At 56.1% G+C, this 27,581-nt stretch overlaps 1 protein-coding gene across 4 annotated transcripts in view; it reads left to right on the forward strand.

Annotated features, from left to right (window-relative positions):
- The first annotated feature begins 735 nt into the window (after window positions 1–735).
- CNTFR (ciliary neurotrophic factor receptor) overlaps window positions 736–27,581 on the forward strand; it is a 38,182-nt gene continuing 11,336 nt past the window's right edge. Inside the window, exons 1-4 of one of the 4 annotated variants that reach the window (XM_032396817.1) lie at window positions 736–756; window positions 9,141–9,250; window positions 21,007–21,091; window positions 25,311–25,544. In XM_032396817.1, coding sequence (XP_032252708.1) covers window positions 21,007–21,091; window positions 25,311–25,544 — 319 coding nt within the window. In that variant the 5' untranslated portion in view covers window positions 736–756; window positions 9,141–9,250. Of the gene's footprint in view, window positions 757–794; window positions 859–1,119; window positions 1,277–9,140; window positions 9,251–21,003; window positions 21,092–25,310; window positions 25,545–27,581 lie in introns of those variants that run through there. The other 3 variants (XM_032396816.1, XM_032396815.1, XM_032396814.1) reach the window with 3 other exon arrangements.

A 27,581-nucleotide genomic window follows, 5' to 3' on the forward strand; every position in this document is an offset into this window, starting at 1 on the left:
GTCTAACCTTAATCCCCCATGCTGTAGCCAGACTGGAGGCCCGGGGGCAAGTGAAGTGAGCACACTGGCCCCTCAGAGGCCCAGGCTGCGAAAGGAAAACTCGAGGGGTGAACCTCCAGCGCCAAAGTGGCGCGTGCCCCGCATTCTGGAACTGCCCATCCAGGCATAGAGGGTGTACCCTCCCTACCCTGTTCTTCCCAGCGGAGGTTTCTCCCCAGACCATGGGTCCCGCGGGGCGAGGAAGGCGAGGGTAGTTGTGGTGGTGTCACCGGAGACTTGGTGGGAGACGAGGGCCTGGGCTCCCAGCCTGGTTATCCTGGTCCGGGGAGCGTATGTGTTTGTGACTGGGAGGGTAGTCATTGCTGGGAGCAGCAGGAATAGGGGAGGGGCGGAGACGACTGGCCTCCAGGAACCAAAATGGGGCCCGGGGGCTCTGGTTCGTGCTCCTCCCACAGAGATGCCGGCGGCAGGACCCTCAGAATTGGCCCAGGGTGTGCCAGGGTGTCGGTACGAGGCAGTCAGGGCCTGAACAAGCGGGAGCTTTCGGCAGCAGAGACCTGGCCAAGGCTGAGGGAGAGAGGGAGTGTGAATTAGCGACCTGGAGGGGGAGGGGGGGGCGCGCCCAGCGTCCCTAGGGGATCCGGCAGAGTGGGTGCGGGTACGTGTGCACGCACGTTTTTGAGACCCGCGGTCAGGCCTGCGCGTGAAGCACAGGGGCCACAGCCGTCTGGAGGGCGTTCCCGGGAAAGGGCGAATGTGAGCGGGCCACGCGTGCCAGTGCGGGCGAGTGTGCCAGCGGGGGGAGGGTGCGTGCGAGCGCGAGTCGAGTGGGAGTGCGGGCTCAGAAGCCTGAGCAGAGTGAGTGTGTCCGCGCGTGCCAGGCGCGGGAGCGTGCCAAGGCGGGGGCGCGCGGGGGCAGTGGCCGGGAGGGGGTCGTGGCGCGCGGCCGCGGAGGCGCGGGGAGACAAGGCGGGAGGGGGAGGGGAGCGAGGGCGCGCGCGGCCGAGCGGGCGCCCGCGGTCACATGGGCGAGGGAAGGAGGGAGGGAGCGCGCGAGGGAGGGAGGAGGATGGGGGGGTTAAAGCCGCCGAGCGCCGAGGAGCCGGTGCAGAGCGGGCGGCGGCGGCGGCGGCAGCGGAGGCGGTGGCTCCAGCCGGCGCGGCGCGGGGCTCGGCAGCGGGATCCGGCAGCGGTGCTAGCTCCGCGCTCCGTGCCTCGCTCCCTGCCCGGGGTGGTCGAAGGGCGAGGCGCGGAGTCCTGGTGGCCCGAGGGCGCGGTGAGTACCCCGCGGCGGACCGCGCGCGGCCGGACCCTCAGACCCTCCGGCTGACCGACAGACCCGCGGCCCTCGTGCGCGCGGGAAGAGGGAGAGGACACGCGTGGGCCCGCGACCCGGGGGGAGAGGGAAACGGGAAAGTTCGAGGGAAACTTTGCCCGCAAACTCTGGGGCGGGGGCGCGTGAGAAGCCGCCCCCCGCGTCCGGGCGCGTCGGGGGGTTGGGCGTGGTGATGGTGGGGGCGGACAATCGGCTGGGGGGAGGTGGCCAGGGCGGATTGTCCTAGCCTCCCTATTCTCTCTCACCCCGCCGCAGCGCGCGCGGGGTCTGGGAAAATTCCGGAACTGGGGGGTCGTGGTGACCCCCGCGCGCCCGGAGGCGGCTTCCTTCTCCCGCAGAAATCTAGACTTCAAAGCGCCCAGGGGTGTGAACGGACGGTTGCGCGTTTGCCAGCGTATGTGTGTCCGTGTGAATCCGCGCGCGCGTGTGTGTGTGTGTTGGTGTGATCCTGCCTGTGTGTGGTTTCCTCGTGAGTCCGCCTGTATGTATCTCCATGTAGTGGGTTTCCTTCAGGGTCTCTTTGTAAGACCTCCTGTGTTGTGTGTTTGTGTGAGTCCGCTTGAGGTGTATCCCCATTTCTTTGTGAGCCTGCCCGTGTGTGTCTCCCCCCAGTGCGGCTGGGTGAGCTCTGTGTGAGCCGGCTTGGGTGCCCCTGTGTTGCTCCGAGTAGTGTATCTCCCGGTGCGTGGGGGCTGGGCCGCGGGGAGGTCACCAGACGGACAGCTCTCCTCGGTTTCTCTCCTCTCCTGAGCCTCTCCTCCTGCGGCTAGCTCTCGCACTCGCTCGCTCCCTTGGCCCCCACCCGCCTTCAGTAGCTTCAGGCGGGCAGGACTATTTCACGCCTTGTTGAAAATTCAGGATTTTCTTTCCCTTTCCGTCTAGTCTCTCTCTTTGAGAAGCGTCTATGTGTGTCTGTGTGGCTGGCAGCTTGTCTGCAACACTAGGTGTGTATCTGCATGCCACTGTGGGAGTGTGTCTTAACACTAGTTGTTTTGCTTATAACACTTGGTACATTTGTGTTTGTGTCACTGGGGGTGTTCATGTGGCTGTAATCATGGAGGTGGGACTTTGAAATGCAGAATGTGTTTGTGCATTTACAGTTGCTGTATGTCCAGGGGGTCTGAAACTGTATTTTTGTGTGTCTAACTCTGGGTGTGATGGTGTATCATTGCCTATGTGGGGATGGGACTTGGAACAGTTGAATATTCCTATGGCTGCAGGGGTACCAGGGCTTGAGGGGCCTATGTGTCTCAGTAAACTATGCCTCTCTGTCTCCACTGTCAAAACCCACACAAATCCTCTGAATTGGTTCTTGGGGTTCCTGGTCAGGATTGTGACATGGAGCTAAGGTTCACACTCCATCAGGACTAATACTCCAACAGATCCTGACCTTATACGAAGACTAGGAGTTTAAAGTTCACATTCAAGACTTCTTGGGAGTTCAGAATTTATACCCAGGTTCACACTGGGACACTTAAATTCATATGGATTCACACTCCGAATTACCAGAACAATGGGACTCACGCTCAGATTCACACTTAAATTCTGGGGCTCATATCCAGCTCTATGCTTCAGCCCTAGGGTTTACACTCAGACTCACATTGGGACTCCAGGCTTACACTTAGATTCACATTTCTGTCCTGAGGCTCATAGATTTACATAGAGACCTAGAGCCCATGCTCAGAATCTCACAGGGGTCCTAGAGTTCACACTTGGTCCTCATTTCAGATTCACACTTACATTCTGGGGCTCATACTCAGAGTCACATTAAGACTAAGGGCTCACACAGACTCCCATGGGGAACCTGGGGCTCACATTTGAACTCAAGGACTCACATAGGACACTGGAGTTCATGAACTCATGCTTCCATCTTAGAGCTCACTCTCAGATTCACACTAGCAAGATTCTCACTTCCATCCTGGGATCACTTAGGGACCCAGTGTTCACACTAAGACTGGTATCCCTGGTGATTACATTAATCTCACTTCCATCCTGGGGCTTAGACTCACACTAAGGCTCTAGTGCTCACACTCAGACTTATGCTTCCATCTTAAGACTTTTATATTTCCTGTGGGGGCCCTGGGGTTCACACTTGGAATCACACCCAGTTATGGTTCCATCCCGGGGCTCACATTCAAACCTAAACTAGGATTGTGGTGTTTCCCCTCCCAGTGAAACTTGGAACTCATAGTCAAATACACCCGTATTTTCTTTGGTTTATGGTGTGTATCAGGGCAGTTGGGTAAGGAACAGAGACTGCGACAAGACATGTCTCCTCCAAAGGTGGGGAGGAGAGGGGATACATGTTTGGGCATGTCATTCACTTGGGCTGTGGGCTGATGGAGAGGGTGGAGGGAAACCCTGACCCAGTTAGGGTTAAACCTTTCTCCCTTCCTTTCCACAAGGAGACTAGGCTATATTGGCAGGAAGGTCTGAGTGGCTTTTTGGTACAGGAGTGATAGGTACTCTTAGAGTCTCCCATGTGCCATGTACATCCCCCCTTAATAGTTTTGGGTACCCCTTCTGTGGTAAGAGAATCAGGTGTAGGGGAAAAAAGACTCATGTCCTCCCAAGACATTTCTCTCACCACAGTCATCCTTAGTATGGGAGGAGTGTGAAGGTTGACTTGGTAAGAGGGTAGACCTCTGGCTCCTTTGAACATTCCACAGTGTTGGATCTCAGATTCGAAGGGAGATGGTAGCCCAGATCTGTGGTGAGAAGGTAGCTGAAGGAGGAGACTGGACTGAAACCCACCCTCCCCTCCTCTGCCCTGGCTGGAGAGGAGGGGTAGGGGCCAAGTTATGTTATATCTGACACTGTCTTCTGGAAGGTCTGTTGAGCGCTTACCCTGTCTATGTGTGACCAGTGTTCTCTGCTCCCTAGAGGAGCAGTAGCCCTGTGGGGGAGAGTTGGGCTAGGTTGTAACCTATCCCAGGACTCCACCTGCCTTAGAGACGCTGCTGGGCTTCCGTGCCCTCCCATTATGGAGGCCAGCACGTCGGGGCTCCCTGAGGTGCACAGTCACCCCATGGGCACCCCGAGGGCAGTAGGGATCTGGCCCTCAGCCTCAGATGGCTGGGCTGTGTCAGCTCCCTGTCCCTGAAGGGGACACATGCTCCCCAGCCCCCCTATGGGGGTGGGGGGCTTAAAGCCAAGGCGTCCTGCTCTCTGCCCCCCCATGGTGAGTTGAAGTGTAAATGAATCAAAACATATGGAGCAGATTTTCTTTGAAATGCAGATGGGTTGGGGGGGACCATGTGTGCCTGGTTTGGTGGGAGAGGGGTCCCAGAGAGCAAGGAGGCTGAGAAGAGAGCTGACCCCTCCTCCAGACGCACCATGGGGTGAAGGGAGTTGGGGAGACCTCAGCTGTGTAAACTGTGGCCCTGGGTGACCACATCCACCCAGGCTCCAGCTTCCTGTGGGGAGGGGCTGGGGAAGCAAGTGGTCCCTGTGGGCTGAGAGTGCTGAGGTCATCACCGCCCTTTACCCTGTCTGTAGAGGCAGAGAGCCCCCAAAGCACAGAGCCATGCTGGGTTGGGGGTCACCAGAGCCAGGAGCTCTGGGGGCCAAGGAGTGGAAGGGGGAGCTGGGGCAGATGTGGGGAAGTTAGACCCTGCTACTTGCAGAACCAGCTCCCAGAAGCTGGGGCTACAGCTATAGTGGAAGGAACTGAAGCTAGACTATGATGGTGACTTCTGGTCAGTGCAAGGGCTCCTGGAGTTTAGGAAGGGACTGAAGAGTCCTCAATCCTGCAGGAGTTTTTCCAGACCTGGGATGATCGGTATGCCCCACAGTACACTACCTATACTTACCCTTCACAAAACTCAGCAAGGTTACATAGTAATTGCCTGTGAGCTCTGTGGGACCTGGGGACTGGGTCTGCTTTGCTCACTACTGTACCCTGTCCCAGCACAGACCTGGTACACAGTAGGAGGATGGTGTTGAGTAAACAATGCATCTTTTTCTCTCCCATCAGACTGAGTGCTCCATGTGGGCAGGACCATATTCTCAACTCCCAGCACAGTACCTGACAGGGATTGGGTGCTCAATAAATGTTGAGGAATGATAAATAAATAAAATCTTTAAAAAAGGGGGGGCACCTGGGTGGCTCAGTCGGTTAAGCATCTGCCTTCAGCTCAGGTCATGATCCCAGGGTCCTGCTTCTCCCTCTCCTCCTGCCCCTCCCCCCTCTCCCCTCCCCACCCCCCACCACCCCCGCTCATGCTTGTGCTCTCTATCTCAAACAAATAAATAAAATCTTAAAAAAAAAAATGTTGAGGAATGAATCCTTGAGTGGGACAGACCACGGGGAGAGGGGACTTTCTGGAGTTTGTGGCTTTGGATCCAACACCCTCTGTTGTATTACCCCTATTTGGCTCAAAGAACCCCTGAAGGATTTGCAGTCTAGACTAAAGGAAGGACTTGCCTGCAGTCAGGGAAGGAGTGCAGAGGATAGGGGGTTTCTTCCTTGGAAAGGTCAGGACTAAGGGAGCCTGGGGCAGGGTGATGACCCTGATTCTGTGGCAGAGGTCGGAGGTTACTTCTGTCCTCTCCCCAGCTTCAGGATTTTTCAGAAGGTGGAAAAGTCCTTTTCTCCTCAGGTGATTGTGAGCGTGTCCCTTGGTCTCTCTAGGTCAGAGTTTCTTGGACTCTAGCCAAGGCCATGGACCCCACCTCTGAGCCAGTGAGGCTAGGCTCTGAGGTTGTCTAGCTGCTGTGGGCACCACAAATTGTATTGGTTATTAATGTCTGTCTGAGAACAGGGGGTTCGGATCCTAAAAATCTCCTATTGAGCCAGAGTCGTGGAGTCGCTGGGTGGGCTGGTGTGGCAGCAGCTGCGTCTTGATAAGACAGACACAGAGCTGGGAGACCCTGGAGAGTATGGGGAAACTGAGGCAGCACGGACTGGAGACAGAGTCTCTGTTTTATGCGGAACAGACATTTATAAAATTAGTGGTGCCCGTTCTTCAAATTATGGCAACACTTAGGGTAATCTGTTATTTTATGCTGCAGAGAATTTCCTTCTTGGAGAGTTTGAAGATATATCTGATATCAGACTACATAAAAATTAAGTAGTCAGTAGTAACCATTTCAAGTCCAGCTTCAGGACATTCCAAAATAAGTGTGTGGCAAAGAAAAACATCTTCCCTAAGTAGACTTTTCTGAGCCACTGCCCCCAGCCTTACCTTGTGGAGCCCTTCCCCATAGCCTGAGTCCCAGTGGGGTTCTTGCACACCCCCTTTTATAGGCCCCCACCTCACTTCTGACCCTTAGGCCTCTGTGTATCCCCTCTTCCCAGGAGATGGATGCTACACAGTGGTCCCAAAAAGGTAAGAAGATCCCAGCCTTTGAGGGCAGATGCCGTGTGACCTTGGCTTGTAAGCTGACCTTTCTGGGCCCCTCTGTGAAATCGCGGGATGGGGGGGCTGGGCCTTGGCCCAGGCCCGGAGAGAAGGCGGTTTTGGCACTCGTCCAGGTCCCTGACGTCAATGACTCTCCAAATAATGGAATCAATATTGGGGGGGGCAAGCGTGAACCAGGCCCCAGCGATTAGAAACAGATCAGCACAAACCCGCAGCTGATTCTGATAGAGCTGCCTTGGAGAGCTAGGGTGGGAGGCCTGGAAGGAGGTGGACCCGGTGGGGGGCTCAGGAATGGAGGTGGAGCCACGGAGTGTCCAAAACATGAGGGTGCACAAGTAGGCAGAGATTCTGGGGCTGCCTGGGTTGGAATGATGGGGTGGGGGCCGCTGAACTAGTCCCTTTCTCCTTTGAGCCTGTGGGGTTCCAAGGCTAGGGGAAGTTTGTGAATGAAGACTTTTTTCAGCCAGTGAATGATAAAGAGTGGGCAAGGGGAGTTCAGAGTTCATGTCTCTGCTTCCCAGACTTGGGCTCCTAGGCCATGTTAGGGGTCACAGGTTATACTCAGGGTAGGGGAGAGTGCTGAGTGAGACCTGAGGGAGATGATCTCTTGCTTGGAGGCAGAGGGCATTAATCCCAATTAGAGAGATGGGTATTCCCTCTCAGTTGGGAGTCAGGCCTCCTCCATCAGCCTATGTCCCCTCAGCCTCCCAAAAGGCAGCAGGTGAGGATGGAGAGGGCCATGGGGTCCATAGGGGGCTGGCCTGGCGGCAGCTGACAAAAAACAGGAAGAAGGGCTGGGGGAGCAGCTGTAATTATGGGGCATTTATTATTAATCAGATGAAATTGCTGGAAGCAGCTGGTGTAATGTGCGTAGCGATACACTCTGCATGCCCCCCCAACGTGTGCACGCAGACACACACACAAGCCACACACAGCCTGAGCCTTGTTTGCTTACAGTTTTTTTCTTGTGAAGGTTGGAGGGCTCTTTTTTTTTTTTTAAGTAATTTCTATACCCAACATGGGGCTCGAACTCATGACCCCAGGATCAAGAGACACATGCTGTACTGACTGAGCCAGCCAGGAGCCCCTGGAGGGCTCTTCATGTGTGTCTGTGTCTGTTTCTGTTAGTGTGTATCTGTGTTTTTTCATATCAGCCTGTACCCTCCTCTCCCTCGATTGTCTCCTTTCCCGACTATTCTTTGGCCTGATGTGTGTCTCTCTGTCTCTAACGTCCTCTCTGTCTCCTTCTCTTGGGGCCTATCTCTTGGTGTGTCTGTATCTATTACCACCAGCCAGCCTGTCTCTAACACCTTATTTTAGTTTGTGGCCATCTCTCTCTGGTTGCGTCTTTGGGCAGAGTTGGATGACATGGAGACCCTTTCTCATGGGTATGTGTTTAGGCACCTGATCATGCCTTTGGCAGACACATCTAGGACCTGTTTTTTTTAGGGGGGGGAGAGGAAGTTGGACACTAAGGATCTCTTGGGGTCTTGCAGAAGGTGAGGGCTCTGTTAAATGACTGGAGCCCAGAGAAACAATAGTGGCTTTCAAGACAGCCCTGAGTACAGTGCTAGCTCCTTTATCACCTGCCAGTTGTGTGACTTTGGACAAGGTGCTTTTGTTTTCTGAGCCTCAGTTTCCTCATCTGTAAAATGGAAGCAGGATTACCTGCAAGTTGTTTTGATGATTCAGTACAAAATGTATGTTAAGTACTTATCATGATACCTGACTCATTAAGAACCCTGAACAAGTGTTAGCTGTTACTACTCTTACTGGGAAAGGCACTGTGCAGGCAAGAGAGCGAACTGCAGAAGTAAATTAGTATAGCACAAAGGCTTTGGAGCTAGACTTGGACTCAAATCTATGCTCTGGAACTGATCAGCTATATGGTCTTAGGCAAGTGACTTAACCTCCCTGAATCTCAGTTTTTTCAACTGTCAAATGGGGAATAATAATAGAACCTACCTCATGGAGAAATCACGAGGATTAAATGAGATAATGCATATAAAGTGCTTGACACAGTTCCTGGTACATAACAGATGCTCAATAAATCATAGTGGTGACGAAGCAGAGGAAGAGGATAGTATGATGGTGGGTGTTTTTGCCCTGCCAGTGGCCACATGAGAAAGTATGTGATGTTCAGGTACTTGTGCCTGTGAGTTGGTTGTGTGGGAACTTTGGATTGTCTGTGGGTGTGTATGAGTGTGTATGCATGTGTGGTGTTAGGCCACTTCTGGCCTCCCTTTGTCCCTGTGGTTTAGAACCTGAAGTCAGCAAGGGGTGCCGGAGGGAGTCTGGACTATTTCCAACTTTCCCTCTTGTAGACACTTAAATGCTGCTGCCTCCGTCTCCCCTTCTCGGTGAGGTTGTATGGAATGAGTTGTTGGACTTAGGCCTTTGGCTCCTCTGTGACCTCTGATTTGTGCCCTTTGCCCTTCCAGAATCCAGCCTTGTCGCATCATCCTGCCCCCTTGGTTTTGGAAGTCTTGGAAAAAGTTGGTCTGGAGGAGGAGGACATTGATGTGCTCGGTGTAGGGCCAGTGGTGAAGAGGTATGTGCTGGGGACCCAAATGAGGCAGGCCGGTCTCCGGGCATCAGGCTGGTGCGGTGGGGCTACAGGTTTGGGGATGTGAGTGAAGGAGGGGCTCAGATCCCTTCCTCCTCTGCCTCTGTTCTTTCTCTTGAGGCTTTTCATGCCCCTCTGATAGGTTCATAAAGGGGAAGGGGCTTACCTGCAGTCATACAGGCAAGGGCAAAGGCAGGTCTACCCAGAGAGGGCTGCATCCTGGATGTGGGAGTGTGTTCTGTCTCATTGTCTGGCTCCCTTTCTGCCCCCAAAGCATCTCTCTGGCTTGATTGGGGGAGCAGCTGGGCTTAGAATAGATGGGATGGGGGTCGGAAATTCCAAAATCTTCTGGGGCCAGCTATGGGGCTGGGCTTGACTCTCTCTGCCTTTCATTAAGGCCAGCCAAGGCCCCCGATTGGCAGCCCCGGGTGGGGGCATCCAAGGAATCGAGGCGCTGGAGCGGAACGGAAGAGCCTATTGTCCAAAACCCGCCAGAGGCCCACAAAGGCCAGCAGGCTTTTCATCTCAGCTCCCAAACAGACTGGCCATTTTCCCGGCCCAGGAATGGGGGACTGACTGACCCTTCAGAACTAGGACTGGGGTGTTGTTGGGTGGGGTGGGGTATCCCAGGCTGACACATGGCCATAAAAGGGACTTAAAATGGAGCTGGGGTTCTGAAGAGGAAGGGAGGCCCCAGAGGGCTATAGAGAGTTAAGCTTCCAATCTCACTGTTCCCAGGGGACCCAAGGACAAGGGTAGGGTATCTGATAGAAGTTCCGATTTACACAACAATAGATAATAAATATTTATAGGGGGCACACCTGGGAGGAGTCTCATGGCTTGTTAGTAAAGTGAGTTACTGCTGTGAGGGCACACAATCCTCCCCCACAATTGGGAACACCTTATCTCCCAAGAAGGGGGCTGGAGAAGAGAAAGCTAGTAGTGGTCAGGCAAGAGACTGGGCTCCCTGCAGCAGGAGGGACTGAGGCCAGACAGCAGGAAGGTCTTCCTGCCAATGAACGGTAGCTCTGATGCCCTGACCATATCTCTGGAGATCCCAGAGGATCACAGAGAGCAGGGGAGGTAGAGAACACCCCTGGGGGTTAAGGGTTAGGCAGCTTCTGTGGGCCGCCCCCCACCAAGAGGAGGCTGGGAGGGAGGACTTGGCAGTTCTGTCCACCCTCCCTCCGCAGCACCTCCAGCACCACTTTAAAAACAGCTTTTTAATTTAACAAAGTGGATGAAAACCTGTTTTTGGAAATAAAAGATATCTGCTGTCTCCCAGGCTAGCACTCAGCCCTTGCAGAGAGCCTCTCTCCCGGTTTCTCCCCGCTGCTGGTGGCTCCTTTCCTCTCTCTCTCTCTCTCTCTCTCTCTCTCTCTTTTTTTGTTTCTGCTCCGTGGCCCCCCAGCTTCCCCTTGGCCTCCCATTACCACCTCCCATATCAGCCTCCCTGGGAGTCTCATCCTCAGTCTCTCTGCATCTCCTTTTGTCTCTCCTTTCCCAGTCTCTCTTCCGGGGCTTGTCTCTCTCCTGAATCGTCTCTGTCTCCCAGCCTGTCTCAATCTCTGTCTCCCTTCCCCGCCCCCTTCTCCCCCAACCCCTGCTCTAAATGGGTCTATTTAAAACACCCGACGCTGCCAAGTCAGAAAAGCGTCTCCTGATAAAGCGCATTAGGCCGAGGGAGGGAGGGAGAGGGAGGAGAAGGGAGGAGGGAGCAGCGGGCAGATGGATTGATCCAAGCCTGTAACCCCATTAATCAGGCATCGTGGATCCCCTTCCCTCCTCCAGCTTCAGCCCCTTCTGAACTAAAAGCCCCTTAAATATTTATCACCCCTCCCCCATGGGGTGAGGGGAGGGGTGTGTGGTCCTTGGTGTGAGCATCCCCAGCTGTTTGGTGCTCCCCCCAGTGTGTTTACACATGTGCACATGTGCTTATATGTGCACGCATGGGTGTGCGTACCTAACAGGCCCAGGGCCCATCTTGTCTCCTTCACCCCCACCATAGAGTAGCCCTGGAATCTGACCTGGTTCTTGCCCTTCCTGAAGAGTTGGGCAAGCAGAATAGGGAGAACTCTGGGGTCATTTGGGGGTCCTCAGACCCCCCCAAAGCGCAGTAACTGGAAGACTGGGTGGCACTGCACTATCATTCTCAGAGGGCAAGAAGGTGAGCTGGGGTCCAATGTCCAGATTCCCCCAGATTCCCAGAGCAAGAAGTAACTTGGGGAATAGAACTGGGGACTCCATGCTCCTGAAGTGCACAGAGGTAACTTGGAAGCCTGGCTGAAGTTCTCCCTTCATCCTCAAAGGGTAGGAATAAGACCTGGAGGTGGGTTTGGGGGCCTCCCCTTAAACTCAGAAATTTAGGGACTTGACCTGGGCCTGGGTGGGGGTCGTCATCACCCCCAGAGAGTAGGAAGATGGCCACTCTCTGGGGTGATGTGGGACTAGGTCCCACATCTCATGGCTTATTGATCCCCCCTGGCTGCAGAGGTGTCAACCCTGAGACGGGGAGGGGTCCGTCGGAGTTGGCCTGAGGCAACTTCGCCCTGGGCTGGGGGAAGGGAGGCCCTGGCCGCCCTGGGCATGAGGAGGGGCCCGGCTCTGAGCCGAGGGTCCCTTCCCCCTCTCCTCCCCCAGCATCAAGTGCCACATCTCCTCCTGACTCAGACAATTAGATTCAAAGGATGACCTCACTGCCTGCCGTCCCTCACTCGCTCCCTCTGCTAGCTCGCCTTGCTCGCTCGCTCGCTCGAGGCGCGCTCCTTCCTCCCCTCCTCCCGGCCCGCTCGCCGCCTCGCTCGCTTGCTCACAGCTCAGCCCGGCCCCTAGCCCGGCCGCCCGCCCGCCCGCCCAGACTCCCGGTGTTGTTCCGGGGGTTTCCTACCCCCCGGGCCGCCCCGGGCCTCCTGGGCCCCAGCCCCAGCCCCGGGGGCCCGATGCCCGCGGGCTGCCTGGCGGACCCACGGAGCGCCGGAGGCACCGACGGGGCGCCTGCGCGGGGACCCAGGTCAGTGGCGGCGCGGCCGCGGGGCCGGAGAACTTGTCACCCCCACTGCCGCCGCTGAGAGGCCCCCGCCCGCGCCCGCCCTCCAGCCCGCCTCGGAGCTTCCCGCTCCTTTCTCGGCCCCCGCCCCCCGCGGCTGCTCGGCGCACTCCCCCTGCCAAGCTGTCTCTCTTCTCTTTCTCCCCCCCCCCACCCAGCCCCCCTGCCTCTGCAGCCGGTGGGAGGGACTGGGACTTCCTGAGGTCCCAGGGATGGGGCCGGGGCCCATTGGCTGCAATCGGCCCAGGCCTCTGAGAGAGGAGGGGGCTCTGGCAGTGTCCATTGGCCTGGGGGAGGGGACCACCACCTGGGTGGGAAGGGGGCTACCGAGAGAGAGGCCCAGGGTGTGGGGGTGACATCTACACAGAGGGGGATGAGCTCTTGATATCTTTCTTTTCTCACATCCTGTGGGCCTCTTGCCTGGCTTCATTTGTCCCCACCTCCTAGCAAACTTTAGTCCCCACTGCCTAGTTTCATTTGGTCCCCACAGCCTGTGTTCTTTTGGGCCTGTCACCTGGTTTCCCTAGACACTGCTGCCTGATTTCTTTTGTTGGCACTGTCCGCTCTCCTTAAGTCCCTATCACCTGGCTTTATGGGATTGCCCTACCTGGTTTCCTTACATCCTGTCTGGCCTCTCCGGCCTGCCCGGTCTTCCGTCTGGTGTTTGCTCCCCTGCATGGCCTCCTTGGAGCCTGACATACTCCCTTTAGGATAGAGCATCAGGGCCCAAACGACACCTGGAGCGGTAAGTGGCAAGGATGTCAACAGCATTGCCAGTTGTTCCCGGGTTGGGGCCTGGCCAGCACAGCTTGGATTCCATTCTGCCTGGACAGCGACACAGCTTCCTTTCTTGTGATGGGGGGCAGGGCTACAGGGTCCAAGGACACTTTAGGATTCTTGTCCTCAGTGGTTGGTTAGAGGAGCACTGGCTTGGCCAGTGCTGTCCCCATCTCTCTTTGGGCCTGACAGTGATGACAGGGCCTTGGCAGGGGCTGGGGGTTGAGGTCTGGGCCACATCTCCTTCTCCTTACCTTGCCTCTTGCAGCCAAGCCTGACAGGCAGGTGCACTCTAGATAGTTGTGGGCACAGAGAGGATTTGAAGAGGTTCGGGATCACACAGCAGGTGGCTAGGTTGAGAGCTGTTGCTGATTCTCATCCTGGAGAAGAGGGGTTCCTGAGGGGAGGCAGGAGGGGCCCTGGGGAGTGGGCTGGTTTCTGGGCTTCTCTGGCTCCCGCTACTACCAGTGCCGCCCCTTCACCCAGGGGCTTCCTCACCCCACCCACCCTGTCTGGCTGGGTCTGTGCTTACTCCCAAATGCTGGGAAAGCAGGGCCAGGGGAGGAAGGAGCCATCTAGGAAATTATCATATTTCCTTGCTTTTTAAGGACCAACAAATTTCCTCCTTCCCTTTTCCTTCCTTCCTTAGGCCACCCTGAGCTTTAGCCTCCATCCCTCCGAGTGCAGCCTGGGCAATCCGAGGTCCCAGCATGGAATGACTGTTGTGAGTGTGTATCTTTGTATTTCCCACTGCTGGATGTGGGAGCATGAGAGGCTGAGGGTGGCTGGGGGACTCTGGGTTTCTGAAGGTGCGATGGTATCTATGTGGAAGATAGACTGCTCCAAGTGTGGGATGGCATCCATATGTGAGACTGTGACCGTTTTGAGTGAGCGCGTGTGAGAGTCTGCGTGTGTGACTGTAATACGTGTGTGCGTGCACAGCGTGTGCGAAGCTGTGGCAGTGGGTATCCACGTGGGAGGCCGAGATGTGCGGTCACGGTGGTGAACTCTGAGTGCCAGTGTCTGTGAGGCCGCCTGGGTGTGTCTGCGAAGCTCTGGCCGTGTGTATGGGGAGGTAGGGAGGGCTTTGGGGAGCTCTGCCAGCAGTGGCGAGTCCAAGTGTGGGCTACATCTCGGGGAGAAGTGAGCCCCAGGTGCCGTGTGACCCTGAATTGCTGGTGTGTGTGTGAGCATGTGTGCGCACGTACTCAGGCCTGTGTTTGCCCATCAGGAACAGATTGCTCTGGCTTCCCCACTGCGGGGGGGGGCGGGGGAGGATGGCTTGCTTTTGCCCAGCAGCCCAGAAGCTTCCTCAGAAGTAGTGTGTGCAGTGTGCATGTCTGCTAGGGGGGCAGGGACAACGGGACACTGTTACATGAAGACAGGCGAAGTTTCTGTTCCCCCCACCCAACTCTAGCTCTGTCAGAAAGACCATCTTCAGTTCTTTTTGTTAGAAACCAATGCTTCATATGCAGTGCCGCCCCCCCACCCCACCCCTGTGTGTGTGTGTGTGTGTGTGTGTGTGTGCACACGCGCACGCTTGCAAGCATAGGCCTTTGAGGGTGTGTCGGCACCATAGAAGTGATGGGGCCAGGGGTGGGATGTGGTGAGAGATGCTGAGGCAAATAGGTCTTTGTCCCAGCCCCCGAGTCTGCAAAGCTATTCTGTCCATCTTTCTCTCTTCATGGAGGGCCTGCAGCCTCCTTCTTGCCCTGCCTCATCAGCTGGGAGGCTCCCCCACCCTCGCCTGGGAAGTCTCATTCAACCCTTTACTCTGCCCATCCCCTAGCAATGAATGGGAGTTCTTCCAGCTGTCTAACCTCCTGCTGTAGTGGTCTGTCCATCCAAGAGGAGCAGCCCCCACTCCCTGCATACTTAACCTGACTGGTGCATGGCCCTTTTCTAGGTAGAGGGGTCCTCCCAATTCTTCTAGAAGCCAGAAAAGACCCTGGACTGGGGCTAGGGGCTACGGGATTTGGTGCTTGTGAGCCAGGTTCTTTGAAGTTGTCTAGAGCCCGTGTACCCATAGGGAAGATAGGCACTTATCTGCTCTTTCCTCTTCCCCATTTGAAGGGCAGGGGACTGGTCCAGATGACTTTCGAGGGCGAAAGCCCAGAACTTTTGCACCTAGAGGGTTGCTGCCCAGGCCTGCATATATGTGCGTATATAAGCCCATGCCAGGTCCGCAGGCAGCATGCAGGGCCCTGAGTAGGGCTCCACATTGTGGGCATGGGCTGGTGGGATTCAGATTCCCACCTCCCCCAGGCACCTCCCCGCTGCCCAGCCAGGCCCATCATGGGAACGCCCCAGGCTCCCCCCACAACACGCCTGCACACACGTGCAGCAGGGCATGCACATGCTGATCTCAGGGTCCCCACGGTGCAAGAGGCTGGAGGTGGGGGGTTTGAGCACTCAGAGTCCGGGCTGCTGCCAAAATCCATTGGAATCTTGTCCCCCCCAGGCCCCCATCTCCGGCTGTGGAGGTCACAATAGCAGGTGCGGATACCCACTCCCCCCCCAACTCATTCACATTGGGCCGCCTCCTTTTCCACAACCTCAGCCAGCGGCTGGAGCTGGGGGACTGCTCCCCCTGCCTCCCTCCTGGCCCCCCTCCCACTGGTGCTGAGCTTCTCCTGCCCCCTTCTATGGGGGGAGACGGGGGCCTACATTTGGGTGGGGTCCTTTCCCCTGAACATTGGGGCTTGACCCTGGAGTGGGTGGACATGTGGTAACCCAGGAGGAGATAAGGCTTGAATCCTGAACCCAGGCACGGCTCCTATGCCCCTCAGTGTGGGGGCATCAATAGCTGGGAGGAGGGCCAGGTGTAGATTCAGAGAGAATGAGCCAGAGACAAGAAACTCAGAGATAGGAGGTAGAGACACCACAGGGAATGGGAGCCTGCCCAGTGGCCAGCCAGCCCCAGCCCCAGGAGCTGGCCCCTGACCCAGGCCCGCCCCCTCCCCAGTGGGGGGTCTGCTGGGCCAGCTGCCAGGGGCCAGACCTCCCTCCTCAGTCTATACCGCCCCCCCCAACACTCACACACCCTCTGGACTGCTCAGGCCTCTGCGCCCGCCCCCACCGCCCACGCTGTCCAGGCTGCCTAGGCCTGGTGGGATCTGGGGGCCTCTTGGTCTCAGCCCCTCCTCCCCCTCCCGGAGCTTCCAGCCAGCCCTGACTGTCCCTCCCAGGCTCTCCCTCGGCCAGTGCTGCTCCTCCTTGCCCACCACATCATTGTCTCTGTCTCTGCCCTTGCTCTCTCATTTTCTCTCTCTACCTCCAAGTGAAGGTGTCTCTTTTCCTTGCTCTGCCCTAATTCCTCTGCAGGTCTGAGGCCTCTAGAGTTTCCCAGGCTTTTGAGTCAGTTAGTCCATGCTGTGTCCTGTCCTGTGTTCTTGCCTTTTCTCAGGATGGGTTCTCTACAGCTGTTGTGGGGAGAGGGGAGGGGGCGAGGCCCTAGGACAAAGTGTCTTTTCCCTCACACTGAGGGATTCTGGAGTCGGGGGTTACCGAGGCGGACTAGAAGCTGTGGAGATGTCACCTTGGCCATGCTATGGGTTAGATGCCCTCCCACAGATATGAATGTTCCTGACCTCACCCATCCCTGTTGGGGTGGGTAGTGTAGTCCGGTGACTTTGGTTGGATTTCAATTTTGGGGCATACCACATGGGCCTCCCTGTTCATTCATTCTTCAGACCAAATTGAGCCTACCTGACCCTCAGCACACCCACCCCAACTAACGCCCTGAAGTCAGAACATACTGTTGCACATCAACACTCACACACAGTTAGAGCTGGGCCCCAGCCAGTGGTGCTCAGAATTTCCCACTCCTACTCTGGATGTGGCAGGGATTCCTGAGGGCTGGGCCTCTGTAACCTTCTGCAGGGATTAATAGGAGCTCTCCAGACTCACACCTCCCCATCCTCAGGTCGTGCCTTCAGCTGGTCAAGGGTTGAGGGTTGGGGGCACAAGGCACCTGGGACCTTGCTGGGGCTGGCAAGAGGGGTCTTGGGCCCTGGATCTTAAGCCAGACTCAGAAACTGAGTAATTGAGGTCCCTAATCTGGAGCCTGTCACTGTCAGCGTCCCTGCTAGTGATTGCCAGCCTCTTGGTGCCACTATTACTGTGGGCCGCTGTTACTCTGTGTGACCATCCATGTTACTGAGGCTGACTGTCAGCATCCCTGTGTTACTGTGGATGCACCATCATTGTTACTCTCTGTGACTGTCCATTTCATTGCATCTTTGATTCTGGGGTTATTGTCACTGTGATTTTGTCTGTGTCAACAGGTGTCATTGCCCCATTTGTTGGTGTCATTATTTGTGACTGTCACTCACTACATTGTCACTATAATGACTGTCAGTATCCCGGTGTGCCATTGTCAACTATACACGTGGGTCATTTTCACTGGGTGGTGTTCTCACTGTGTAATGGTGTCTTTGTGTCACAGTCGGACAGTGACAGTAAATTGGGGGCCCAGGATTTGTCTCTTGATGTGTCACCTGTGTGTGTATAGTGAGGTTCTGTGTCAGGAGAGGTGCTGAGCTCCTTGTGTTAACGGGGTGTGGGCTGCTAGGTACTAGCCTCCGGTCTTGTTGATGAGTGCCCCCTGTTGCCTCCTCATTGTGGGGCTGGGGCTAGAGGCCAGGCTGGCCCGTGCAGGGGGTCTACAGAGAGCTTCAGCCAGTTTGCATAGCCCCTATCTGAGGCTTTATGGGATTTATCCTCCAGATCTATCCCAGAGCCATGGGGTGTGGACTTGGAAAATTCTTGGGGAGGATGCTCTTTGCCCTGGGATGGGTGGCCCGAGGTGAGCTAGGGCAGGGTGGAGATAGAGCCTGGATGCCTCTGGCCTCAGCTTCCCTACCTGGGAATGGACCCAGCTGGGACTCTGAAGGAAGGGAGGAGTGAAATTGGCTTGGGGTTTTCTGGATCTGCAGGGGCAGAGATGGGGTGGGGTAGGGTGGGGTTTTAGTCTTCCCTTATTCCCTGGGGGCTGCACTCCTGGATCGCCAGGGAGAAGCCCTACAGCCTCCAGGAAGGCTGCACTGACACCGTCCTCCCTTAGCACTGGAGGAGCTAGGTGGGCTTAGAGAGATGCTCTAGGATGGGCACAGAGACCCTCTCTGGATCTGTCCCTTCCTCTGTCCTTGAATCTCTGCCCATCCCCTGTTGTCCTCATCTCTCTTCCTGGGTCTCTTCTCCCATTTTTCCCTAACTTGGTCTCTACTTGTCCCCCGGGTCTTGGCTCATGGCTTTCCTTCTCTCTTGGCCTCTTTGCTCCCCCCTCCTGGGGTCTCTGCCTTTTCTGGGTGCCCCCAGCCATGCAGTGTCTGTTTCGGTACCCCATCCCCCACTCTCTGCAGCACTCGCTCTCGGCAGCGCCCGTCTCCCATGGCTGCAGCCCCGTTGGCCAAGGGCCCGGCCCTTACAGTAACTCATCGGGCTGATGGAGGCGACTTTGATGAAGAAGCTACCCCTCCCCCTGAGGGGGCCTGAGTGTGTGTGTGTGCATGTGCGCGTGTGTGCGTGCGCGTTTATATGCAGGCACACTCATGCCAGGCTGTCTTCTTGCCCCTGCACCCCCAACGGGGACCAGGAAGGAGCTGGGAGCAGAGGGCCACCCTGTCGCTCTTCCCTCCTGTGATCTAACCTTGCTCCCTTCTGCCTCCCCGGGCCCTGGTTCCTGCCCCCATGTAGTGGGCAGTGGGGCCTGGCACTGAGGTAGAGTATCTTCCCGGCTGTGAGGAGAAAGGCACGGACAGATGGCAGAGGTGGTGGGGGAGCGTCTGAGGCCTACCTGCAAGGGTTGAGGTGGGGAACCAGGGAGGCCTGTAGCCTCTTGCCTGCCTCTCTTTTTCTCTCCCTCTGCCTTCCTCTCTCCCTTCCTCTGAATTCAGACAGTCCCTGGGTTCATTTTCTGGCCCCACTGCTCGCTGACTGTGATGTTGGCCATCGCCTTCACCTTCTAGGCCTGAGTAGTTGAAGATAGGGGAGTGGCTGAGGGTCAGGAGGAGCCAGGCCAAGTGGTAGCTAAGGCCCTGGGAGTCCCTGAAGTGGGAGGGGCAGCCAAAGCCACCTGGGGCCTAGAGAGAGAAGCCGTGCCAGGGAGGGGCAGGAAGAGCACCTGCTGCTTGGCTGGAGGAAGCCAGGTGCAGAAGGGGGGCCTTGCCTGGTGAGGGCGCCCGGTCCCATACAGGAGCCCCCGGAAGTCAGATTCTCTCCAGTTCTCCCACTCACTGCTGCAGGCGGACCCCCACATTTGTCTCCTCCCTGCTGTAGCTCCGTTTGCAGTTTCTCTGGCAGTCCTCTGGCTGTGTGTCTGGCTGTTTGTCTGGCAGTATTTCTGACAGTGTCTCAGGCTGTGTCTGGCAGCGGGTCTGTGTGTCTGAGTGTCCCTGGCACTGTTTTCAGTGGTGTGGATACTTCCTGACTGAGCATCTGGCTGTGTCTCTGGCTCTCTTTCTAGCTGTTTTTTTGGGTGTATGCCTGTTTGTGTCTATCAGTTTCTCTGGTGTTTCTCTGCTTGTGTGTCAGGCAGTTTCTCTGGCAGCGTTTCTGACAGTGTCTCCAGGCCTCTTGCTATGTCGCTGATGGTTCCTGTGCCTGTGTTTCTTGCTCTTTCTCTGTGGGTAGGTCTGCTCGCATCTGGCCGAGCCTTTTCCAGTATTTCTGGTGGACCCTTTGGTCCCGTGTCAGTCTTTCTCTGACCATGCCTCTGCCTGTTTATCGGGTCATAGCTACCTGTTTCTCTGGCTTTATCTGATGGTGCCTCACACAGTATCTCTAGTGTATCTCCTGCTGCGCGTGGAGCTCTTTCCCTGGGACTCTGTGTGGTTGTTTGGGGCAGCGTCTCGGCTGTGGGTCGGGGTGTATCTCTGACAGTACCGCTCACCCTGCTTGAGTGTCTGGCAGTATTCCTCTCTAGATCTCTGTTTCTGTCTGGTTGACGGTTCCCCTCTCACTTCACATTGGGGTAGGAGAGAGTCATATTTGAGGCTTTTTTCCTGTGGGAAATAGTTATTTCCCTGCCCTCCGGTGTGATCATGTGTTGGGGGGAGAGTGGGGGCAGGCAGGTGGATCTACCCCATGAAGCAGGACACAGATGAGGGGACCCCTGGATCCATCCTGGCTTCTGGGGACATCCCGACTGTGCTGCGTGTACCTGCAGAGGTGTGTGTAGACGTGACGCACATCTGGGCTGAGGGTCTCAGGCTCCTGGGGCATGTGTCTGGGGTGGAGGATGGCCTGGGGCCTCTGCCAAGGACTTACATGTGAAATGCCCTCCTTCTCTCATGGTCATTGGGTCATTGTACACTAAAGCAAGAGCCATATCTGACCTTGGTGCCCTGCTGCTGTGAACATCCCAGAGCCCAGGGGCAAGGCTCACGGAGAGGTGGGGGTGCAGATTCGAGGGACTTCAGAGCATCCGGGTTTCAGGCTCTCTCCCCAGGAGCACAGCAGGGGGCCTTCCATTCAAGGCAATTTGGAGAAATACAGACCTCCTGTTAAGTTCAAACATTACCCTTTCGGTTTGCAGTGCTTATAGCTAATTAGCCAACTTCACCAGTAAAGTTATTATTTTTTTTTTTTAGAAAAATGGCCCTAGCATTACCAGTGTTCCATAACTCATCCGTGGTTGACTACATCCTGCAACCAGCAGCCTTAGTGAACAGCAAACCACTGTAGGTTGCCTTCTACCATCTTAGCGAGCCTTTGCCTACAGATGCCAATAATGTTGCTTTCTGTTGCTCGAAAGAGAATCCTGAGCCCCATTAAGAAGGGCATTTGGGGTCAGGGTGCCCCTAGCCCTAGGGCTGGGATCTCCCAGTCTTGCCGGAGAACAGGGAGGGGCTCCCCAGGAGGTTCCTGCCTGGGCTGATGCTGCCCCTTCCCCCGCCACCCCCATTTCTCCCAGCAGATGGCTGCCCCTGTCCCGTGGGCCTGCTGCGCTGTGCTCGCTGCCGCCGCCGCTGTTGTCTACGCCCAGAGACACAGTCCTCAAGGTGAGTGCTGGAGGAGAGGATTCTGGGGGGCCGGGTGGTGCTCCCTGCTGACCCCCACCCAGAGCCGAGCATGAGCCCTCCTTGACACAGCTGTGTGTGTCCACCCAAGACCACACACCGGCACGTCCTGGCATTGTCACACACGAACACCCATGAGTCCTATGACACTGATATGCTGGGTGACCCACTGATGTCTTACACACACAGTCCTCCAGTCACTCCACGTGGTCCCGTGCTGATGGTATCTTTGGCTTGATGATCCGTTCCTCTTCCCGCTAGAGTGGGTGTAGGGTACAGGCAGGTGGGATGGGAGTTGGGAGCAGCTAGGGGTAGGGCCTTGTATAGTATCTTTGAAATGGGATCTCATTTGAAATGGGGGTTTGTGGGGGTGCAGTGGAAGGCACTGAGAGTGACAGAGGCCAAGACTACTTTCCTGTATCCTAGAGTGAAGATGGAGACAGAGATGGTGGACTGAGAACAAGATGTGGGGACGGGCAGGGTGAGCAGTGGGAGAGGGCTGACACACTAAGGAAGGGGATAAGTCAGTCAGCTGGAATGGTTGGACGAGGCAGAGATTGCTCAGGCTGGACCATTGGCAGCCTCCTGCCTTCCCCCTACCATTTGTCCAGGGAGGGCTGAGTTCTTACTGCAGCCCACATAGCAAGAAGCTGCCCCCCTGCTGGGAAGCAGGTGCCCTCTTAACTTGACCACCAGCGCTCAAACTGCATTTGAGGCAACCCCTCACATGGCTACATCAGCATAAGGTCTGACCTCGAAACTCCTCAAACACGCTCTGAGGTGTAGGGAGCTCTCCCCTTGGATGGGTCCTGCCCCCCGCCACCCTTGGCTGGGTTGGCTAGAGGCAGAGAGGGTGGGGGCACTTCCGGGGCCCAGGCACAGAGCACACCTTGCCACCCTCAAGGCTGTGGGTTCAGGGAGGGCAATGAGTCAAGGCTCCTGTGCCTTCTTCCTTGAGAGACCGACACTGAGACCCAGAAAGAGCCTAGCCCATCCCAGGGCTACTCCCCAGTGGGCAGAGAGTGAAAGGACCACCAGGCCAGCCCATTAACCCCTGCCTGCAGTCAGTCTGTCTTGGGCTCGTGTGCTGATTTCACCTGCTTGGACCTGCCAGTGGCCATTCCCACCGGCTTGGCCCCTGCCCTGTATTATGGGTAAAGGCAGAGCACGTGTGACCAAGGGCTTGAGCGTTAAGTCTGCATCTCTGAGAGTGTCTAACTGTCCTTGTCCATTAAGGCTGTGTTCTTGTGTGGATGAGACCACGTCCCTGTTCGAATGCATTTCTCTGTGTGATTGTATCCTTGGGGGCTGTGCCCTGGGTGTGACATTGTCTATTTATGTGTGACCGTGCTCTTTGTGGGGCTTTGTCCTTGTGGTCGAGACTGTACCCTGCATGATAGTTTGATAGTTTCTCTCTGTTTCTGTCTCTTTGCATGTCTGTGTTCCTGTTCAGTTGTCTCCCTGCTGGGAGACTGGGCCCTTATGTGTAAGTGTGCCTTTGGGTGACATTCCCTCCCTGTGCATGCGTGTGATCATCTTGTATTAGGTGTTAACCGTCCCTGAAGTGGGACCGGCTCCCTGTGTAACTGTGACCTTGTGGACAGTTGTTCTGTGTGTGTTTGTTCTTCTTGTGGTGACTGTCCTCATCCTGTGTGTGTGGCAATGTGAAGTTGCTTAGGATGCCCGGGGGGACTGTTTCCGGCATGTGGTCCCCATGTGAGCCCGTGTGCACAGGTGTGAGGGAGCCATCAGCTCTGTCCTTCTGTGTTCTCCATGTCCATGACCTCATCCTGTCTCTGTCTCTCATACTGGCTTCTAACAACCTTTTCACAGCTGATTCCTTTGGAGCATTTGTCACCGCGTCAAGGCCAAGAACCCCATCCTCCCCCTGCCGCTTGATTTAATTTCCGAAATGGACAGCACATCAGTAGGGGCACCCACGGGGCGGGAGGAGAGCTGTCCAGAGACAAAGGATTAAATCATTGCCATCTTTGGAGCTGTTGCACGGCTGTGTGTATATTGCCGTTGTTGTGTTACTGTAGCATTTGTGACAGTGTGTGTCTTGCGTGATTGTCATGTCATGTTGCCCCCTCTACCTCCGCATTGTGGCCTGTAGTTGTCTTCTGTCATTGCGTTGTCATGTCTTCCTTCCTGCCCTGCCCTTACATTGTTGGTTTGTCATTGTTGTCACGTTGCATTTCTGTTTCCTTTGTGAGGCAGACAGGGTGATTTGGGAGTGTTATCCCATTGTCATTATATTTGTTGTGCTCTTGGGTGGCTGTACCTACCCCACAGTATTAAAGAACCACACTGGGTCCAAGTTAGTTCTGAGCTGCTGTTGGTCAGTGTTGCCGTGTTGCTGCTGGGACCATGGTGGCCACACCCCCTCCCCTACGGTCAGTTTTCAGCCTCCTCCTCAGGCAGCTGGATGCAGAGTCTGTGCTAGTGGGGGGGGGGGGGGGGGGTTCAGAGAGAGGGGCTTGGCATGTTTCCTGGAAGCTCCAGGTTTTGACAGGGGAGGTTGGAGGGGGGCTCAATGGCTAGGGCTGGTGGATTGGGGGAGCTCTATGGCTTGAGCCTTGGACACTGGGCCTCTGGTCAGGGGGAGGCCCCCATTCAGTCTCTGGTCCTGCCTCACAGCTGTGGCCTCCAAGGCCCCCAGCCACCGCCCTTCTGCCGTTCATCCTTTGTTTGGCTGGTCCCAGGCCCCACAGACCAGTGGTCAAGGCTGGCTGGGTTTCCTGCTTCCCTCTCCTCCAACAGGGGACAGGGATCGAGAGGCTCAGAGAGGGGCAAGACAGAGGCAGGCAGCGGGGGAGAAACCTGAAGACACGGAGAGAACCTGGCACAGGAAGGGTGACCAAGGCAGCAAACAGGGACAGATGTTCCAGCACAGAGAAAAGCAGTACTGGGGAGGGGGGCTGCGACGGAGGGAGTGGGGTGGCTGGTGGCATAGGGGGATCCCTACTCCCTGCAGTCCTGGTGGTGTTAACAAGTCTAATTAAGAGGCCACTGGCCCAAGTTAATTGGCTTGTTAACAGGAACTGCCTCTGAAAATCCCCCAACTCAGCAGGGTGGCTCTCCGGAGGGGAGATGTAAGCGAGTGTTAACGAGGGATCCCGCAGCCCCCCCCCCCCCGCTGCCCCTTCCCCCCCCACTTTGCACTCTTCCCCTTCCACCCTCACTCCACAGATCTGGCCAAGACCAGGGAAGCATCTGTCCTTCCAGGCTTGGGGGGCAGGATGAGGAATGAGGAGATTCGATTCGCATCACCCAGCTCTGCATGCCTGCCCCTCCTCTGGAGATCTGTGTCCTCTTCACCTCCCCCACCTAGTGCTGCCTCTCGACAGGTGATCCCTCCCACCCTTCCACTCCAGTCTCCTGGGTTCAGTCCATCACGCCTGGGTTGCCGAGGCCAGGGCTGGGGTTTGCTTTTGGCTCTGACAGGCCCCTCCTGGGGGCAGGAGAGGAATGGTCAGAGAGCTCTCTTGGCCCCAGCACTCCCCTGCACGCCCCCCAATCCCAGCAGTTCCTGTCTCACAAAGTTGATAGCTGCCAGGAGTTCTCTAGGGCTCCCATCCTGGATCTCCCTTCTGCTGCTGCCCGAGCCCTGGATGGTGGAAGCGGGGGCAGGTTAGGGGCAGCTTGTCAGGGCGGTCAGAGTGGGAGGGAGAGAGGCAGGACAGGAGACAAAGATGGGGACGAGAGACAGAGAAAGGAGTCCAGAAGTAGGGCCCCTCAGCTCCAGCTTGCCTGGGTAGCAGATATCAGTGGTTGGGGCTGGGCCTCTGGGTGGCAAGAGGTTAGGGTCACGGGGGTCAAGAAAACCTCTTGCAGGACCTAGTGACTGGAGGTGAACTGGGTCTTCACTGAGATTTAACCCCTCCCAGCACTCTACACAAACTTTCTCCCACACACATACACACTGAAGATCACCCATTCACACACAAAATCCGTAGACATGCGCGCGCGCGCGCGCACACACACACACACACACACACACACACATATATTCTGAGACACTCACAGCCAGAGATAAATTTTAAAAGCTCCTCATCTCCTGACACTCACACCATCAGACACAGAGCCTCTTGGCCTAGACTTCTCACTCAGAGGCTCTCATCTATGCACATTCACCTGGTGGTGCTGGGCAGGGCTATGACCTGTCACTTTTGCCCTGTGCTCTCCCTGCCCCCCACAGAAGCACCCCACGTGCAGTACGAGCGCCTAGGTTCAGATGTGACTCTGCCATGTGGGACAGCAAACTGGGATGCAGCAGTCACATGGAGGGTAAATGGGACAGACCTGGCCCCTGACCTGCTCAACGGCTCTCAGCTTGTGCTCCATGGCTTGGAACTGGGCCATAGTGGCCTCTACGCCTGCTTCCACCGTGACTCTTGGCACCTGCGCCACCAAGTCCTCCTACATGTGGGCTGTAAGTGTTGCTCCCAACCCCTCATCTGACCGCCCCCCACTTCACTCAAGAGGATTGTCAGTGAGGCTTAGACCCTTGGCCCAGATCAAGTCCTCTTCCTTTTGGGGAGGGGGGGCTGCAGCACCCTGACCCTTGCCCTCTGATCCTATCCAAGCCTTCTCTTCTGACCTCTGAGCCCAGTGTTTGCCACGGAGTCCAGACCCCTGGGCATTTTGCACATGTATCCCACCCCCACCTCACCCGCGGAGGTCTGTGAGATCCGGAAATCATGTTCCCTGTGACAAGATGGGCAGAGGAGGGCTAGCAGGGCATGATCCTTCCGGGGCCTGGTAGGGAAGAATCCTAGGGTCACAGCTCCAAGCTGGAGCGACCCCACTCCATTGTGTGCTCTCACAGGGGCTGGTTATGCAGGTAGAGGAACGGGTACTCTGGGAGGCTCCGGGGAAGAAAGAACACTTCCTGGAGTGGGGGGCACATGGAGATTGGGAGATTTGGAGGATACATTGACAAAGTCACTTCTGGCAGAGAGCTAAGTGTGACTATAGGCCTCAGAGGCTGGGAGGGTATGAAAGGGCCACTTGGGCTGGTGTAAATGGGGGAAGGGAGCTAAAGGAGGGGATGGGGCAAATCATGATCCTAGAAGCTAGGGAGTGACTTGAGCAGGGTCATCATGTGAAGAGAGACGGGTTGGATGGCGGCAATGCCAGGGCAGGAAGGAGGCTGTTGCTGGATGCGGGAGAGATGATGAGGACGAGGGACCAGGGCATGGAGTCCCTCACTGGTTGGACCTCCAGGAGTTGGTGGTGGATTGGAGGTAGAGAGGACAGGAGCGTAGAGAGCAGGAGGGGTCAGGATGGCTAGTGCTACCAATCCCTGCAACAGAGGCAAGGTGGAAGGGTCAGTGGAGGAGAAGATGGTGTGTTCTGGGGGCACCTGGGTGGTTCAGTCAGTTCAGCGTCTGACTTTGATTTCCACTCAGGTCTTGATTCCAAGGTCCTGAGTCCAGGCCCTGTGTTGGGCTCCGTTGGAAGTGGAGCCTACTTAAAAAAAAAAAAAAAGATAGTGTGTTCTGTTTGGACAGTAGTATGCAAGTCATCTTATTTTGGATTTCCCTAGAATCAGATCCCAAGATGAGAGTTTATATGCAAGTAGTTTATTTGTCAGGTGGCAGAAACGCCGTAAGGAAATGAGAAAGTGCTAGAAAAAGGAAGTTAAGGGGACCAACAAAGACGGAGTTATCCAGTTATCTTCTGGGCGACTGCAGCTTCGCCCTGTGAGAACTCTGAGAGCCCAGGCAGAACATGTACCTGGGAGTTCTCCCGCCTGAGCGGTGAGGGAGTTCAGAAGCTTATATACTGACTCTTGCCCATCCTTGGTTGAAGGAGTCTACCGGGGTGGGGGTGGGGATGCTTTAATTCCCCCCGCATTTTTGGCCTGATGCCTCAGCAGGCAATGCAGATTTTAGTGACCAATGAAAGCTCTTAGGCATATAACTATAGATGAGGGCAGTAGGTACGGGCCAGGGATCTGTTAGGGCCTCACTGCCATCTGCTGTAGATATGTTGGGTTGGGGTCCTCAGGGGACAACGGGAGCTGATGGCTGTAGCCAGTGGATCTGAGGGTCTGGGACTCAGGAGAGGCCTGGGCTGAGGATGAGATGAGAAAGGCCATGGAGGGGGTGAGATGGCCAAGGGAGAGAACTCTGGGATGAGAAGAGAAGAGGACCCAAAACTGGGCCCTGAAGACCATCACTTTATAAAGGGTTGATGGAGAGAAGTGAACCACAAAAAGAGATAAGAAGGAGCCAACAGGAAGGTAGAGGGAAAAGGGAATGTGATTCAGAAGACAGGTTTGGAGAAGTTGCAATGAGGAGCTTATCAGTGTTGCTGAGGGTCAGCTGGGCAGGCACCCACCAACAGAATATTCTGAAAATAGTTCCATTTCTTTTCTCCTTGAGCGAAAGATTCACCTTTCTCTGGCCTCATCCCATTTGGGGGATGTACCCCACTTTCTGAGGATGGTTTCTTTATTCCCTGG

Source organism: Phoca vitulina, unplaced genomic scaffold (genome assembly GCF_004348235.1).
Source record: "Phoca vitulina isolate PV1807 unplaced genomic scaffold, GSC_HSeal_1.0 scaffold94, whole genome shotgun sequence".
Classification (NCBI taxonomy): Eukaryota; Metazoa; Chordata; class Mammalia; order Carnivora; family Phocidae; genus Phoca; species Phoca vitulina.